Below are 18,562 nucleotides of genomic sequence, written 5' to 3'. Positions count from 1 at the left end.
CTCATTAACATAAATGATAGAAATCATTCTTCTATTAGACTTGCTTCTATTACTATACTAGTAGAAGCAATCTAAACACTATTAAGACTTTCGTTTCTAATATGGCACATCAGCAATTGCAGGCCACACATACATTGATACATTGTCAAAAATACACTTTACAAGTTCTGTTTAATTCGTTGATTTGAGTTTTTAATTTGAGTTGAGATATAATTTTGTGTGAGAATTTTTTATTATAGTAAAAAAATTAAATGTGATTATTTTTAAAAAAATTTTATTGTAATAAAACTTAAATTAGTAAAATGAACCGGATATAAAAAGTACTGTTGTTTTTTTTTTTTTTTAGGAAACACGTTGCTGTCGTTTAGTTATGCCTTTTATATCCATGTAAAAAATTAAATTAAAAATAAGGATTACCACCTATTTATTTACCTTGTTTCAATATGCTCTTGACTTTTCAAAACGCTTTAAAACACTCCACGATTTATAAAAAACTGATCAAAATGCCCTTCTATTCATTTCTGTCTATAATCCAAACTGATTGCTGATGTGGTACTAATTTTAAAACGTTAAAACTTAATTAAGCTAAAAAACGGGATTGATTACTAAAAATTATTATTATTTTTTTAAATCTGAAATCTAAAGATTTCTCAAAGCACCCAAACTTATGAACACCAAGCAGCCTCCACCCCTCCTCTCGATGGCGACAGCCCCTTCTTCCGGAGGCGACCAAGCTTGCCTCCCTCCACTGCGCTGGCGAGATACTAAGGCAAGGGCGTTAGGTCGTCGACGCTCGGAGTCGCAGGAACGAAGGGCGGTGACTTGGGCTCGTGGTTGAGAATCTCGCAGGACGGTGGTTCGGGTCCTAGTGAGGAGGCACGATAAGCCATATCTATTGCCCTCAGATGTACTAGACCAGATGCTTGGAAGTCGCGACAATCTATGTCTCCCATCGCCGCCGCCGCAAGTGCCAGCCGCCAAGGAGAACCTGGTCCGCAAGTTCCAGCCGCCAACGAGAACCTGGTTACTAATCTTTCTCTCCCAAAACCTTGTACATCTTGGCCTTCTATATATAACAAGGAATGCGCAGTGCAGTCTTTTGATTTTGAGAATGACGATGATGGGAAATGTGGTCATGGGTCTTCTTCTTGTTTTGATTCAATTGGGTTTTTAGTTTTTGTATTTTGATTATTTGTCGTTTTGAACAAAACTCTGTTTTTAGATTTGGTTTGTTTATTGATTTGGTTTTTGTATATTGATTCTTGTTTTGATTATTCGATTGGGTACACGATTATTATTTTTATTTTGTATTAAGTTTTATATTTTATTTTTTTATCTGATTTCATATAAGGTTAATTGGGTTTTTATGAATAAAATAGGGCTTACTTGATACATTTTTTATATATTATAGGATGTTTTGAATCGTTTTAAAAAATCAGGAGCATTTTGAAATAAAGTACATAATTCGGGGGTTTTATGAAAATAATCCTAAAAATAATAAGCTCATGCTTTTCCACGCTCGCTTATCTGCAATGGCAGCCCGTCAAGCATGAGCTTTATTTCTCAGCTCTGGCGTCTGAACAATGAAAGCTCCTTCTTCTTCGTCTTATGCTTCAACAAGCTCTCATCTTTCTCGTGTCTTTGCTCCGTTTCGTGGATTTAATTCCTCTGGACCTAATAATAGAAATTCGGTCACTCTCCTCAGGCCAAGCAAACGCAATTCCCTTTCTTTGAGCTCCCGATTCAAATCCTCTCGATTGCTCACAGTTTCGGCTTCGAATTCCTCTCGATCGGCGTCTTCCGGCGCTGAATCGGTGAGCCAAATCGGTTCGTCGGAGGCGGCGGAGGGTTCGAATGAGGCAGTTGCCGGCGATAAGGTCGAAGCGTCGCAAGGGGGATTCCATGTGGGGGTGGGAAACCCTAGCCTTCCAATCCCATCGGTGGCGAAATTGAGCTTGAGCGACCAGGCTTTCTTTCTCCTTGCCTTCATTGCCTGCACGGTATTTCTTCTTAATCGTTACTTCGGCTCTCAAATTTTTGCTTTTCTTCGCTTTTTTAATGTTTCCTCGATTTTCTTGATTATCAGCTGTTCATTTTGCAATTAGAATTGAGTTTAATTGTATTTTTGGAAAGCAATTTGCGACCTTTATTTTATATGCGCCATCTTTATAAACAGTAACGATTCATTTTTTTTCCCTTTATCAATTTAGTTATTTTTCGTTACTTATGATAAAGCATGGTTTCATTGAATTTCCGCAGACTTCCGTGGCATTTGCAAGCCTTGCAGTTGCAGCTGTACCAACTCTCTATGTAAGTTGTCTACTCTTTTTGGATCTCTCTGAAGTCAAACGAAATGAGAAAATCAATATCTTGAGCAACCCAAAACTTTTTTTTGCATTTCAAAGTTAAAGGAGTGAGAGAGAATATTCCTAACTTTTAATGCATTTTCTTCTTTTTAATTCAACTCTTGAAACCCTGCATTGTCTCTATAAATTATATGTCTGTGTTAGGCTCCTTGATCAAAAGACATAGGCATCGTTTAGTTCACTGACTTAAACCATGACTTTACTCTCTCACAACAAATTTGAATCAAAAAAGTTCCTGCTAATGGGTTCTCTCACAAAATTTGAATTCAGAATCAAAGTCACAGACTTGAACCCATGAACCAAACGGGCCAATAGTTATCAGTTAACCCATAGTTAAGCAGTTAATTATCATGCAAGTATCAGCTCTGGCATTTTGTCATATTGGATTCTGCAGTGAAATTTTTGCTCGCACTATGAATTGAGGTCTACAAGCTATGATGGAGCGTTTATTTTTTCTCATTTCTGGTTACCAACATACTTGATCTCTTGTGTATCCCATAGGCAATGGGGAGAGCGGCAACGTCTCTCTCAAAGCTAGCCGATACAGCTCGCGAGGAGCTTCCCAGCACAATGGCGGCAATTAGGCTCTCGGGAATGGAAATTAGTGATCTGACCCTGGAATTAAGTGATTTGAGGTGAGACTTGTCCTATATTTTATATTGTTTCTCATGGTATTATACCTTGGGCTTTTAGAGACCTTAAATGAAATCGCACATCTGCGTTATGATAGTTGTTCCCCTTTCATTTCTGCACAGACACAATTAAGAAACGTGAGTAAGATCAGGGTCTGTTTGTTCTGCAGAAAGGCACAAAAGTAAGGCTGTGTTCAGTAAGAGGAAAAGAAAATTGAAAGGAAAGAAAGGCATATAACCTAGGTGAGGAAGATAGAGAGGAAGGGGAGAACCTTTCTTTTGTTATGTTTGGTATGGATTCCCTCCTCTAATCCCTTCATATTGGGAGAGATTAAAAGTTAGGTTTTTTAAAGGATTTGAAACTCCTGGCCCACTCCATTACCTCGTCTTTTCCCTCCTACCCCTTACACTAATCCTCAACCCTCTTCCTCCTTCCGAACAAGCTCTAAAGAGTTAAACTCCAGAAACAACAGAACAGACTTTTTTGGGATTTAAAATAGCATATGAACAGATTTTCTAGGAAGTGTTAGTACATAAAGTCATTAATTATTGATGATTCTATCTTATTCTTCTAACTTTATGTGTCTAACCTCCATTTATCAGGGATGATTTTTGTAATTCTTTCCGATTAACATAATTTTTATTTTGCTTTGAACAGCCAAGAGATAGCTGATGGGGTCAGCAAATCTACTCAAGCTGTGCAAGCAGCAGAGGCTGGAATTCGACAGATCGGTGCGCTTGCCCGGCAACAGACCATGTGTATGTTTAAAGCTATATCTGTTTGCAATAATGACATTCGCCGCTGACTTACATTTAATTAAGACGTTGTCATTTGCTGCTGAACTATGATAAGTTTATGGGTTATTTGATACAGCGATGATCGAAGAGAGGGCAAGCCTGCCTATCATCTCTTTGCAACCCGTCGTTGTTGGTGCAGCTAAGAAGACTTCTCGTGCTGTTGGCCAAGCCACAAAAACCTTTATGAATATGATCTCTAGAGGGGAATTTAGCCTTGAGAATGAAGATGACAGTGGAATTGATAGAGTGGATTAAGTTTGCTTCGCTCCTACTTATCAGTTCTGCTATCTGTTCATAAACCGTTTGTGCACAAATGTTGGGAAATCCATCTCCATTTCTTCCAATGAGTTTCATGCCTGGTTTCTTTTTGTATTGCAAATTCAAGCAGGAGATGAAACACTCCATAAGCCCTATGTGCCCATTGTCTGATATACCCTCGTAGGTTTTTTTTTTTTTTTCCCCCCTTAAATAACTTTTTCATTATTTGTATAGTATGTAAAGACATTTTTACTACCTGGTATGACGATAGCATCACAACCCAAATCAAGTTGGGCGAAATTTCCAAGACTGGCTTGCACGTGTCTATTATCTTTCTGAAATATTCTCAACATTTGTTTTATTTAAGATCCGTTTAATTTACGCGTTTAAATTATGATTCTGATTTTGCTATAGTGTTTTCTTTCACAAAAAATTTAAATAAAAAAAGTTATCATGTGGAGTCTCTCATAAAATCAATTTGAATTCAGAATTAAAATTATTGATTTGAACTCATAAACCAAATGGGCCCTTTAGTTTTGTAAATAAATCCCATTGCCCTTTAGTTTTATAAATAACTAGGAAAAAAAAGTTATAGAAGCTTCGTTCATTTCACCGATTCAAGTCTTTAATTTTAAGTTTTTATAGTTAAAAACTCTCAAAAAGTGTTATATCTCACTTTTTCTGCTACAATTAAAAGCTCAATTAAAATGTCATATTTCAATTCGAATTGAAAACTCGAATTCGCAAAACGAAGGAGGTTAGACCTTCCATAGACGTTGGAGAACTTGCACGATGAACGGCATGGTAGCGATATTAGAAAAAGAAACGATTTCTAATAAAGATTAGCTATTGACCTATTGTAGGATTGTAGCTGGATTCTTGGATTGCCTTTATATCCGTTTTCAAGCGAAGTTGTTCTCTCTTTAACCAAAACCAAAAAATTAAAGGCGAAATTGTTCTCTCTACACAGTTAAATATAAGTTATGGAGAGGTTTTGAGTCCCCGACCCTAAGTGTTTTAAAAAAAAAAAAAAAAAAAGTAGTAAAATTTCCTGCTTCCAAGATAAAGAAGGAATAAAAAATAGAAATTTGTATTCCTATAATTTCGTCGTTTGTTTTCTAACAATTTAATAGGGAGCTTGTAAAGTTCTGTGTATGTAGTTCCACCACCTTTTAACTTTCGTTGTCAAAGATTTGAAAAACTTGATCCTTTTAGATATTTTGGTAAAATCACGCCCATGAATTCCATGCAATTATTGAATGACTGATACAGTACTCGTCACATCTAATAACAGAACTTCTTTACTCAAAAGGCATGTACGTACTTTAAAATATTGCATAGATATATTAATAGACGTATCCTAACGTACTATACATGAAGAGTTATATAAAAACCTAAACAACCGAAACGAAACGTTTCGTTATTAATGATGCTACGTGATCTTGGTTTTATTTCTTGGGGGTACAATTAAAAAGATCACGAGTTGTACCTGTCCACAAACTCATGTACTTTTTTAGCATCGGCTCTATTAGATACATAGTAGCTACGGAAATCTTTGTATTGAAAGGCTCGATAGAGAGGCGGATTATTGGAGGCATCCGCTAAAGTCGCTGCTGGCTTTATAAGACTGTCGTTTGAAGGGTAAATAAACAATGATGCCGTCGTTCGAGGAACGCTTGAATTCGTCACCACTCGATGTTCTACACCTTTCAGCTTTCCGTTTGAAATGACCTATACAAACACGTGTCTTGACTATTTAAGTACCCCACACATAGATTTTTTTTTCATGAGATATGTACAAGTCAAAGTATAGATTTGAGTTGATCTTAAAAATCGTCCCCAAACTTTATCCATCCATAATTGACGTTTAACATATTTCAAACTTGAAGTTTCAGCCATTCGATCAGTTCGATATTCAAAACAAGAAAAATAAATAAATAAATAAATAAAAAATAAGAGGATATGCACGAGATGCTAACAAAATGTTAAAAAAACAATACTGTTTTAATCAAACATGGAACGTTATGTGATTATCATGATGAAAAATAAAACTATGCTAATGAAACAACATTCATGTTTTATCCTCTTTTTAACGGTTATTGATAGGAGGGCTAAAACTGAAATAAATTGATAAAACGAGATTAAGTCTAAGACGTATTAAAAGTTAAGAGACATTTAAAATACGATTGAGAGTAAATTTTTGAAATGACTTGTGAGATTAACCCTATAGTTTTTTACTGTGCAACTAATATATAATAATGATATATTGATTAGTAAGTTTATATAGTATTAATTTTACTTACGTACCTGTAAAATATAGCCAATGTTAACGATAAATGCATGGGGAAGAGGCTCGACAACAACCCATTGTCCATCCTTGGAAACTTGAAGGCCAGGCACATTCCCTTGAAGAAGAATGGTGATAAGGCTAGGGTCGCTGTGTTTTGCTAATCCCAAGGTTAAACTTGGCTCTGGACAAGGTGGGTAGTGATTAACTAATACAACTGGGTTTTCACTAAGCTCGCCGCTGAAATACCCGGGACTTAACCCTAATCCTTGGATTATCAACTCCAAAATCTTGTTAGCCAACTTCCTTACTTCCACTGTATATTTTCCAACAATCTCTCTGGAAAAGTATAATTAATGACCAATACATGAAGAGAGCAAAAGAAAAAAAAAAAAAAAAGAAATCAACTCAAGTATATCAAGGCCTTGCTTGGTAAACCTTGTGGTTTTTTAATTATATAGCCAACGTTTTTGACGAAAACATGATAATATTTTGCTTAATTAGAATATATAAAAGTTGATATTTAAAATGTGGACTTATTATTTTATATAAAAACTAAAAGGAACCAAGATGGTTTATGCAATCTGCTAGGAAAATAAATTAGATGCTATTTGATTCATAGATTCAAACCAAGAAGTACGTTAAAACAAATTCAAATTCAAATTTTCACAAGAGAAAACATTATAGTAAAAAGGTATGAACAATGGTTTAAATATGTGAAATGATACCTTAATACTTGAAAATATTAACAATTGTACGCAAGTTCGTACGTACCTGTACCGAATGGGATTTTGTGGCCAAAACTGCATGTGTTCATCTAGAGGATGACAAGGGTGTACCAATGCATCTCTCCAATAATGAAGCTCTTCAGTTGGGAAGTTTTCGCTGCTTGTGTAGAGCCTACATGATATCTTGTTCGGATCCTTGGAACATTCTCTTGCTTTGTCTTTTGCAGGCATCGCATGAAACTCCTCAAAAACTTTCATTGTCTCATCCACTAACTCTTTCGAAACTCCATGGTTTATCACCTATATGTACATATAGTAACGAATTAAATTTGGTCATGAGTTAAATATAACATGAAAGAAAAAGGAGAGATATATATATAGATAAGACTTGGCCGTCGTGTTGAGAGACCTGAAAAATTCCATACTCTTGACCAGCTTTCAAGATTTGCTCAATGGTAGAAGTTGGATCGTGATCGTAATTTGAAAGATCAATCACCGGAATTGTCTTGTCCAGCGGGAAATTGAGCTGACCGGGTCTTTTTTCCGGCGGGAAAATGTAAGATTTCGGTAACGTCCGAGCAGTACTAGACCAGTTGGAAACAAGACCCTCCATGTTGTAAAAAAAAATGGTTCGCTGGTGATATAATTGAGTTGTATGGAAGAATGAAATTCAAAGAAAAGAAGATATATATATATATATATATATACACACACGCATACACACATACATAAGCAAATATAATATTTAAAGCTTGCAAGGCATTGACTTAAAAATATTTTAATTAAATTATTATGCCTATAGCTACAAGCATATTGCTCATGATAATGTATCTAAGCTAACCATACATGCATCTACAGGCTGCAGCTAAAAAAGTATTGTAATACCAAGAAATATTCAAGGAACAACTTGCGGATTGCTTTCTCTTTGTTTAAGTTAATTATTTTTTTTAATATATTTTTTGAAGGTCCTGGATTTGCGTTTCCGTGATTACATTGCCATTACACATAAAAAGGTAAATAATTAGAAAACCACCACGCCAGAAGCTTTGTGAAAGTAGTATGAATACACCTTTTATTTTCTTGACTTGGCTTGACTCACTCTATCTTATCAGGTTTTGTTGATTATTTCCATAATTTACCATTTCCCATTTTTCACATTAGCGAAAGGGTATTATTCAACAAAAAAAAAAAAAAATAATAATGATATTGACTAGGAAAAAAAATCCATGAATTGTATAGTAGCTCCCTGTTTGGTTTCCATTTCAAAGTTATTGGTTTTCCAGTCAACATTATAGTTTTTTATTTTTATTTTTTTTTTGCTCTGAAAGTGGATATTATTTTGTTAAGTTCTCTTGAATACTATTCAATTTCTTTGAACTTCTATAAATTTTTTCGTTTGCTTCAGCTAGTGAAACTCATGATTCTGTTTTTCCTTATTATAATGTAATACGGAATTCCCTTTCATATCTGCGTGCATCATAAGTGCATCATTTTATTATGTATATGCATGGACATTATTTTAAGAAGATATTACGTGCTTAACAAATGTTTCAGAAAGGTGTATTTGGTGCAAAGTGATATCCTTATTTTCAGAAATCTAACTTGGAGAGAGAGAGGTAGATTGATCATATATATTTCCAATATCCTCGAAGGGTACTAAGAAAAGGACCTTATAAATATAAAATTCTACACAGAATTCATTTAAAAAAAAACAAAAAACAGTAGTCGAATTCGTGCAACATTATTTTTTAACAGCACATAGATAGACCAAGAATTTTCCAATATGATTCTAAATTTAATTTAATTTATAGGGGAAAAAAGTTGATATGCGAGGACTTTAATCGATTTATAAGTCATGAATTATCTCGCTTAGAACTATCATGACACATTTATTGAAAAGGAAAGAAAACATAAATTATAAAATTAGCCATAAAGGTAGGTTCCAGTCACACGTTATAATATTTTTCTTTCTTCTATTTGTTTTTTTTTTTTTGAAAGAAAAAAAAGTTCCTTAAGTTGACTATCGTCCATACGTTGCGTGTAATTTCAAATACATACCACAACAAGGATATACAGGGTTTTTCCCTTTCCTATGTATATGAAATATTAATTGGATTTTGATAGTTTAAGTAATTATTGTTTATACCCTCCCTCAAAAGAAAAAAGTTAAAGGGTCCGTTCGGTTTGCTAATTCGAGTTTTTAATTTGAGTTGAGATGTAATGTTGTGTGAGAGCTTTTTACTGTAGCAAAAAAGTTAGATGTAACTGTTTCTGAGAGCTTTTTACTGTAGCAAAACTCGAATTCTAAACTCGAATCAGCGAAAAGAACGGGGCCTTAAGTTATTGTTTATCTATTGATGATGAACATTACTAGGCACCAACACTTAAACAAAAGAACATCAAAACACAAGTCCGCATCAAAAACATTGCAGCTAAGACCTAAAACTTTTTGTAACAGTTTCTTTCTTATGAATGCTACTTATTTATGTGATATAATATGATACATAATATCAAAAAGTCTCTCTCTCTCCCTAATGAAATGTCTAATCCAAATTGTCAACGGGTTGATCTAATCCACTAATTAATTTTTTTTTCTCTTAAAAAGAATTGGGGGAAAATAATGTGCTGGCACGACGAATCTCAGTCATGGCAATGTTCATTGCCTTTGAATGAATTATCAAATAAACTTTTTTATTGACTTAAGAAAAGTATATATGAATAGACAGTTTACCTAATGATGCTTAAAAGAAGAAAAAAAAAAACGAAGGAAAAAAATCAGCCAACTGTTTTAAAAATTTTCCAGTGCATAAATTGCAAGTGGCGTATGATCGTCTATTTGGTTTTCATTCCGAGTGTTTGAAGCTGAAGAATATAAACATTGCTAACAAGTATGTAAGTCTGATTTTTACGCAAGTATTATAAAGAGTGTTACAACACTTTTAACAACACTTGCAATTAACAATCAAGTTCTGAAGTGATCAACGGACAATGAATTGAAATGTGCAGAAATAAAAAGTAATGCAGGAGAAAATTAAAGAACACTAAAAAATGATATCACAGTTTGGTGCGCACACCTATATCTGCGGAGCCACAATCAAACAGTGAACAATCCACTAAGATAAAAAATTTACAATCACCAATCGGTCTTACACACTCAAAGACTCATTCCTTGATGTTGTCACTGCTGTGAATAATTCTCCTAGTGGACTTGTCTAGCGAGCGTCACTCATCTTTGAAAGCTTTCTCCCGAAAGCAATACGTCATCCTCCTGAAAAACAACTTTTTGCTATTGCATCTCAAAGAACATGAAACACAAGACTTTTTCTGCAGAATACTTCTTTCAAAAGCACCTCATGTTGATGGGTACATTCCAGAATATACACACCACTAAAGTAGTCAACAGCCCCATGTTTTCTCACGAACAAAAACACCATAAACAAGACAACTTCTCCTCTAAGGATTCTTCCTATTCATAGAGTCCATCAATTAGCTAACAAAGTCAACCAAATCAATTAGAATTACTTGGCAATCAAATCCCTGAAAGCAACCCTTCCAAAAACTAATTTTTATCAACAAAAACATTTCATTTCGGAGCAATCAAACAACCAAAATCGCCTCTAATATTCTCCATAAACACAAGTTGCCAAATATACCTATTTTTTAATTTTTATAACTAATGCCAATAAATTACCAACTAAAGTCTTAACAGAGTATATAAGAACCCATCAATATTATTTTGTAAGTGTTACAAGCAAGAATATTTTGCTCGACTGATCAGCAAAGATAAATATTCATTAATCTCACCTCATAAGGAACCCCCCAAAGATTTTTATCATTAAAACTATTCAGACAAGCTTTTGAAAATTATCAGTGATCATCGTAAGCATGCGATTAGATTCAACATATTATCGTGCACTCTATATTTAAGACATGCAAATTTAATTATATAGTCATATTTTTTTTTTTAATTACAATGCATCCTTACCATTAATTAAGACATGCAAAAGTCATGTTGTAGGATATTTCACTCTGTAAACGTTCGCAGTAGGATCTGTTCAGCAATTTTGTCTTCAAAAATTGACACTAAACCCGGCTGGGTATGACTTTTGAGAAAAACCGGGATCAACTCTCGAATGAGCCCATGGTCTTAACAATTAAGGTGATGTTTGGTAAAGGATTCGTTTTCTAATTCGAATCATGATTCGTGATTCGCTATAGTATTTTCTCTCACAAAAAATACACATAAATCAAAAATAATTTTAATTCATGAACCAAACGGACTCTAAATGTGTTATAAAAGAGTTAGGGGTGCGCATAAAACCCACCGCCACCCACCTCTAATCCGTCCAATTTGTTTACATCGTTTGGGTGGTTTTTCGGGTTGGGATCTTTTTTATCTCCCTTTTTTTTTTTTTGTGGGGAGGATCGGTCCTCCTTCCCATTCCATGCATAGACGATAGCCCTATAGTCTATCAGGTTGTTGTCGTTTTTCACATTCTAGCAGTCTGTTGTGTCATGTCGTTTTTCATTCATTGCCGTTTTAAGAAAGAACAAATAAAATCTTTCTCCTACCGTTTACGCTGGAAAACGGCATGCCGTTTAATGTTTTGCTTTCTTTTTAACTTTTGAGTAGATAAACGACATGCTATAAAGTACTAGTCTCATATTATTTTTGTAAGTTGTCCTATTTCTGTAACCATTTCCTGTCGTTTGTTTGAAAATCGATGTGTTTTTTTGCATGAATTAACTGACTTTTCCCACGAATAAATTCGATAGAAATGAATTCCGATTTGCTACAACTCTTTTTTTTTTTTTTTTTTTTCTTAGACAACTCTTATTTTCCTTATCAGCGGCTGATTGCCTATTAGAGTTGTTTCTGAAAGACCAAGCCATTGAAACTCAAAAATAGGGTCATGAACAACGAGAATTTTGACTCCATCGAGCCAAATCTCAGTTGTCCTACTCTACATCAGTTTCGTTCATGGCATTTTGTCGTTTATTATGATTATTGTCGTTTTTATATTCCTCTCGTTCTTATTTTATGTTGTTTACTGTGATAGTTATCTTTCCACAGTTCGAATTGTTTCACAGCCCAGTGTCATTATCTTTTCATTTTAAGCCCCAAAAAGAAAAGAATCGAAGACATGTCGGTGGATATTTTATGTGCTAATTGTCGTTTCTGACATTCCTGTCATTACTTATTTACGTTGTTTACCCTAATTGTTGGGTTGTCATCTTCAGGTTCATGTAGATTTTAATTTTTTTTGTCGTTGATACTTAGTGTCGTTTATTAGGTTGTTGTCGTTTACTGATAGTTGTCGTTTTTAGTTCGTGCCGTTTTCAAGTCATCAATGTCGTATTGATAAATATTTATCGTTTTTGCCAAGTATGCTGTTGCAAAACGAGGAAACTGAAAGAGCACAGCAAATTCCTTTTTCATACACAAAGTAGAGATCTCCAAACTTTGAGAAACATAAACCACACTTTCTTAAACCTACTAAAAGAGCAAACATTTCCCGTTTCCTCAACTGAGTTGTGAATTAAATTGTACTTAAGTCTAATTTAAAAGTCTAAATTCAAAAGTAATGTTCTAGGCTACATTAAGTACTCCAAGAACTCGATCAATGGGTCTACCAAAGGGACTTTTTTTTATATATAAATTTCATAAAGATAGTATGACCTAGATGGTTTTGCTCAAGGGGTGACCACAAAAGCACAAACCAAATTCCAATTCAATGGACCAAACTCCACAGAAATTAAATACAACGAATTTCTCTCTCTACAATCTTGGGCTCTCTCTCATGTTCTTCATTCTCTTCAGTTTCTAGCCACTTTTTGAATATGTACAAAAAGATATAGATACATGTGCTTTTTTCCTCAAAGTTTTGGCTCTTTTTTTTTTTAAGGGGCTCTTCACTCTTAAATAAGTTACATCTTTGACTTTTTAAGTTCTACTCCCTTTATTTTATCTCTCGAGTTCTTCTGTAAGATCTCTCTCTCTATCTCTCTCTCTCTTTCACCCTCTCTTCCTCAAGCCTTTCTTTGTTACATATACATATCTGCATACATATATACACACACACACACACACACATATATGACCATGAATCTTGTAGTACACCACCCAAATTCACATCAGTTTCTTATGGCACAAAATTACAGGCATTTCCCACTGATCAAAACCCAAACAGACACAACTCATCCACCAGTTTTTCCAACGAATACAGGCTCAGCTTTTCCCATACTAGCAGTTGCTCTACTAAGTATAATGGGCACAGCTTTCTTGTTAGCTAGCTACTACATCTTTGTGGTCAAGTGCTGCTCAAACTGGCATCAACTTAATCTCCTTAGAAGATTTTCCATCTTGAGGTCAAGACAAGATGACAATGATTCCTTCATAGCTCTCTCTCCGGTGACGTGGAATCGGGGGCTTGATGAGTCGGTCATTCGAGAAATCCCGACTTTTCAGTTCAAAGGAGGGGATATGGAGGAGAGAAGTGTGTTTGGATGTGTGGTTTGTTTGAATGAGTTTCAAGTGCAAGACACTCTGAGAGTTCTTCCAAACTGCAACCATGCGTTTCACTTGGACTGCATTGATATATGGCTTCAAAGCAATGGAAATTGTCCACTTTGCAGGACCAGCATTGCAGGCACAATTCGCTGCCCAATTGATCAAATCATAGCGCCAAGCTCTTCACCTCAGGAGCTTCAGCTGTATTCAGAAAGTCTAATGGGAAGTGATGAAGATTTTGTGGTGATTGAATTGGGTGGAGAAGAAAATGGAGAAGTAGTGTTTCCACAAAGGCAGCAAGAGAGAAACAACAACTTCAGAGATGTTTTGGCGTCTAGAACTGATCATTCTCCAAGAAAAATGGAGCACAAGGTGAGAGTGAAAAAGTGTCACCATGTTTCAATCATGGGAGATGAGTGCATCGATGTTCGTAAGGATGATCAGTTCTGTATTCAGCCCATAAGGAGATCTTTCTCGTGGGATTCAGCCACCGATCGCCAGCTCTACTCGACGGTTCGGGAAATCATTCAGAAGAACAGGAGGCCTCTCAATGAGGTTAGTACTAGTGGAGAATGCGATGGAAGAATCCGAAGATCGTTCTTTCCGTTTCGACAAGGCAGAAGTTCCAGGAATGCAGTTGTTCCTTTTGAGATGTAATGTGAAGAACATACATATTTCTTAATTTGTTCCCCTTTTTTTTTTTTTTTACTTCAAATTTTCTGACTTGGGGTTCTTTTAGTTCATAGTTTTGAGGTTGAATGCTGGAATTGTTCTTTAGGCAGTGTGGATATTTGCATAAGATGAACCAAGCGAGTATAGCATTCACTTAGTTTTTTTTTTTTTTTTTTTTTAAATTTTAAACTTAATGAGAAGAGTTGAGAGGCGGAGAGTTTTTGCTTAGGGATAGGATTTGGTTTGGGAATTATGAATTGGACTGCTATGGTTTGATAAAATTGTATCTATTGGTGTTGGCTTCTTTCTCAATGAATGAGCATTATTACTTCCCACTTTACTTTCTGTGTGGAGTTTGAGTGAAAACATGAGGTAGAAAAGCAGCCACAACAGAGAGACCCAATTCCAAACCAAAATGTGAAAACATGAGAGAGAGATTCTTGGGAATGAACTTTTTTTTTCCTTGGGGCAATTATGAGAATTTAGGTGAAACATTGCAAGTATCATTTTTACAAGTCTAATAGTGGCGTATTACTTTCACAGTTTGCAACAAGTTAGCACAACAGAGAATGTTTTTTTTTTTTTTTGGCCAATATTCATTATTAGTTAGGTTTTATGACATTGATATCATTCATGAATGGCAGAATGGGAAAAGCAAAAGCAAAAGAAGAAAGCCAATATTGCTTAATTTGTAAGGAGAAATCATTACAAAGGAAATATAAGCAAAAGGAATGTGCATGAGCAGAGCCAACATCATTATTATAACCTCTTTCAATGTGAACATCATCAAGATATTCGAAGTGGATACGAAGTCTAATTATTACACTCAAACGGGGATTTCCCTACCTGTCAGGCTAATTGAAAACCACCGTCTCGCAAGTAAAAACATAACATGCAGACATACTATTAGTGAGGAAATCCTTGGTACATGACTAATTAGGAAACATAGGAAGATTCCAAAACCAAAACTAAGAACAGCCAATCTAGTATTTTAAACCATAATTATGCTGTCTATTATATATATATATATATATATATATATATATATGAATTGTCTCTGATCAAGCACTTACCTGACCGGAACGACAGTTGTATAATTCTACATAAATCGTGTATATTTACATATAAAGTCGTGTATATTTACATGTAAAGTCGTGTATATTTAACATGAAATACAACAAATCAGTCAATATACATATTTTTATGCTATGCGTTCACTAATTGCTATAAAAAATACATGTTTCGAGGATTAATATACATTGTCGTTTCTTAAAACTTAAACATATACATCTTTACATGTAAATATACACGACTTTATATGTAAATATACAGGACTTTACATGTAAATATACACGATTTATGTAGAATTATACAACTACCGTTCCGGTCAGGCACCTTACCTCTATATATATATATATATATATATAATAAAAAAAAACAGCACTTTCTAGTATGATCCTACCAAAAACCTCTGTATTGGTGTTCATTTAAAGGAAAAAGAAACTGCTACTATAGTAGATCAACTTGTTTCAAAGTCAAAAAAACATTGTTTTTGGTCACTTCTGATAATGGGAACATGAGGTTATGATCTCCTGGCAGATGCACTAGACTGGGGCAAGGGCAAGGCCTTTGTAGGAAGCTCATCAGTTAAATGAGCTCCAAGGGCTTTTTTCTTCAATTGTTCAAGCATTCTTTGGGCTTCTCTCAGTTCATCTCTAGCGCTTGGTCCATGGTTTTCCCAAGCATCAACCACCTGTTGCTGGAATGTGATCGCTAATTCATAGCTGCAAAATCCAAGATACAACTTTCAATTTGCAAAGATTTGCGCCAAGCAGCCAAACCGAAAAAGATAACATAGGACTAAGCTAACAAATTTAACACATCAACTCATCGTGACAAATAGCCACATAAGGATGGCATATGCTTGCACATCCACGTATTTCCATGGAGCATCAGAGTTAAATGAATAAAGTTTTTTCGTTAGTGAGAACTATAGGCGAACGATGATTAACTTTCAAGGTGCTGACCATCCTCCTGGTAAATCAACTATTAACTGACATGGAATCTAAACAACTAAATATAGGTTCTAATTTACATGGCACTTGGACAAATAAACATACGTTCTTTTTTCAACAAAAACATCCCAAGGATGGAAATATTTTGCATTTGAACAAACAACATGTTTATGAATTATGAAGCAGATTCACAATGCTAATGCAACTTAAGTTAGCAATGAACTAGAAAAAGGTGAATTAATAAGAGCAGCATGTATTAGTAATGACGTTGAAAAAAAAAAAGGTACTTATCTCGTACCTTCCCATGCCACCGTACGCTTTTGCGAGGTTGTGACATGCTTCGATTGAATCTGCATGGTGAGGGCCAAGAGAGACATCCATTATGTCCTTAGCAACTGCAAACATCTGTGCGGCCGATTGAGGTCTGTCTAGTTCCAAATATGCCGCCCCCAAGTTGTTGTAGATATACCCAACTCCGAAATGTTTGGAACCAAAGCTCTCTTTTAACCTCTCAGCAGCACCCTCCAAGTAAGGAATAGCCTGTTGGACCTTTCCAGTCAACAGAAGCAGCCACCCTAATCTGGCAGAAACACTTCCCTCCGTGTGCTGCTCCTGTGGAAGCTTCTCGAGTAGAGTCAACGTTCTCTTTAACAGCGAAATAGCAGTTTCAAACTCGTTCATATTCTCATATTGCATTGATATTTCAGCATAGGCATCAGCAACTTCCAACGGGGAACTCCTCTCCTTCTTCTCAAGGATTCCACTGGCAATCTCCAGACATCTTTTTGCATCTGCGAATTTCTCCTGGCTACAAAGCGCTTTTCCCATTGCAATAAACACCAACGCCCTAGTCTGGCTCTCCTTATCTGTCTGATTAACAACGGCCCTCAACGTATTTATAGCCTCATCGTATTTCTTCAACGCAATCTGTATATTCGCAGCATCAATCTCAGCAAAAACCAAATCAGAACTAAGACACCAATTCTTCAAGACTCTGCGCGAATGTCTGTTTTGCTCCAAGGCCTTCTCATGCTCCTCCATGCCAGTATAAATTACCCCAAGAAGCCTCCTATCATGAGCAACTTCCACCGAATTCTGCCCCAACTCTTCCTTATGCAACTCCAACGCCTTCAAACAAAAAGGCAACGCCTCCTTAAAATTCAAGACTGACGCATACCCTTCCGCCACATCCCGATTCGCTTGACCCAGTTCCACATTACCTTCCCCCAAAGTCTTCTCCTTAATTTCCAAACACTTCCTAAGATGTTCAATAGCCTCTTCTCTTCTTCCCATAGCCATCTTAACATTGGCCATAACTAAGAGTACCGCATGAAGAACTGGTCCGACATCCTCGGAACTAAGACCCTCTTCCTCTAACTTACCCAACATCCTATTAGCCCTACTAAGGTATCCCAAACTATCATTATACTTATTTAAGCTCAAATAAACAGAACCCAATAACTGTAAAGCCATGGCAACGGGCAAAGAGGGCTTACCGTCCTTATCCAAAGCTTTGAGGGCTCTGTCAGCAAAAGACAAAATCTTTTCAGGGTTTTCATCTTCTTGGTCAAGTTTGAGGCCAAGTTTCAAGGAAGCCAAGCCAAGCTCTTTTTCCTCGAAAATAGTTTCCATGGCTTTGAAGGCCCTTAGCATTTCGTCGGGGGTTTTGGCGGACTCGAAAGCTTCTTCTAGGTCAGCTTTTTCCTTGGCTTTTCTCTGCCTTGAGGACAAGTTCTGAGGTGATTTCTCGGCTATGGTGTCGATATTCCGAGATGGGTTTGATTGAAATGGTCTGGTTTTGAAGAATAAGCCATGCGTTTTTGTGCAGGGTTTAAGATGGGTCGATGAGAGAAGAGAAGATGGAGATGAAGATGAAGAGCAAGAGGAGGCATCGGGAATGAAGTCTCTGGAGAGAATAGACGTGAAGGATTTGAAGCGGTGACGAGAGAGATGTGAAAGAACGGAGATTGAAGCTTTTCTCATGGCGGATTTGAGAGAATTCTGGAGAATTTTGCGAAAGTTGCTTAAGCTTTCGTCGTGTGTTAAACCCTTCGCAAAACCCTACGACGGGCGGTAAATTTCGGTTAAATAACGCAAAAAAAGGGGAGAAAAGAGTCAACTCCAGTCGCAAGACAAAGTTAAGCATTCAACAAGTTAAATTGTTCCCAAAAAAAAAAAAAACACTCAATTGACAAAAATATTTTGAAATATAATTTTGCCGTTAATGATCATGTGAAATCAAAGTTGGTTATTTTTAGTGCTCTTTCGTTTACTTCCATTAATTTTAAAAATTCA

The 18,562-nt window shown here is 35.7% G+C and overlaps 4 protein-coding genes across 4 annotated transcripts; 2 read left to right on the top strand and 2 right to left on the bottom strand.

Moving 5' to 3' along the window:
* The first annotated feature begins 1,508 nt into the window (after positions 1-1,508).
* LOC21393109 lies at positions 1,509-4,385 on the top strand. The gene is made up of 5 exons (XM_010113605.2): positions 1,509-2,000; positions 2,260-2,310; positions 2,868-3,001; positions 3,657-3,757; positions 3,873-4,385. The coding sequence occupies exons 1-5, from the start codon at positions 1,584-1,586 to the stop codon at positions 4,049-4,051; spliced, it is 882 nt and encodes a 293-aa protein (XP_010111907.1). The 5' UTR covers positions 1,509-1,583; the 3' UTR covers positions 4,052-4,385.
* A 992-nt stretch (positions 4,386-5,377) lies between these two features.
* Positions 5,378-7,714, bottom strand: LOC21393108 (hyoscyamine 6-dioxygenase). Its single transcript, XM_010113604.2, has 4 exons — positions 7,479-7,714; positions 7,116-7,369; positions 6,362-6,680; positions 5,378-5,785 (listed from the first exon to the last, which is right to left on the bottom strand). Exons 1-4 carry the CDS (start codon positions 7,680-7,682, stop codon positions 5,531-5,533), a joined length of 1,032 nt encoding a protein of 343 aa, XP_010111906.1. The 5' UTR covers positions 7,683-7,714; the 3' UTR covers positions 5,378-5,530.
* Positions 7,715-13,172: 5,458 nt separating this feature from the next.
* On the top strand, positions 13,173-14,237 carry LOC21393107 (RING-H2 finger protein ATL16). Its single transcript, XM_010113603.2, has one exon. The coding sequence runs from the start codon at positions 13,173-13,175 to the stop codon at positions 14,235-14,237; it is 1,065 nt and encodes a 354-aa protein (XP_010111905.2).
* Positions 14,238-15,711: 1,474 nt separating this feature from the next.
* Positions 15,712-18,323, bottom strand: LOC21393106 (protein KINESIN LIGHT CHAIN-RELATED 1). Its single transcript, XM_010113602.2, has 2 exons — positions 16,566-18,323; positions 15,712-16,036 (listed from the first exon to the last, which is right to left on the bottom strand). Exons 1-2 carry the CDS (start codon positions 18,248-18,250, stop codon positions 15,835-15,837), a joined length of 1,887 nt encoding a protein of 628 aa, XP_010111904.1. The 5' UTR covers positions 18,251-18,323; the 3' UTR covers positions 15,712-15,834.
* Positions 18,324-18,562: the final 239 nt, after the last annotated feature.

Source organism: Morus notabilis, unplaced genomic scaffold (genome assembly GCF_000414095.1).
Source record: "Morus notabilis unplaced genomic scaffold, ASM41409v2 Scaffold40, whole genome shotgun sequence".
Taxonomy (NCBI): domain Eukaryota; kingdom Viridiplantae; phylum Streptophyta; class Magnoliopsida; order Rosales; family Moraceae; genus Morus; species Morus notabilis.
The sequence above is the reverse complement of the archived record's forward strand: the minus strand, read 5'-3'. Positions and strand labels throughout refer to the sequence as shown.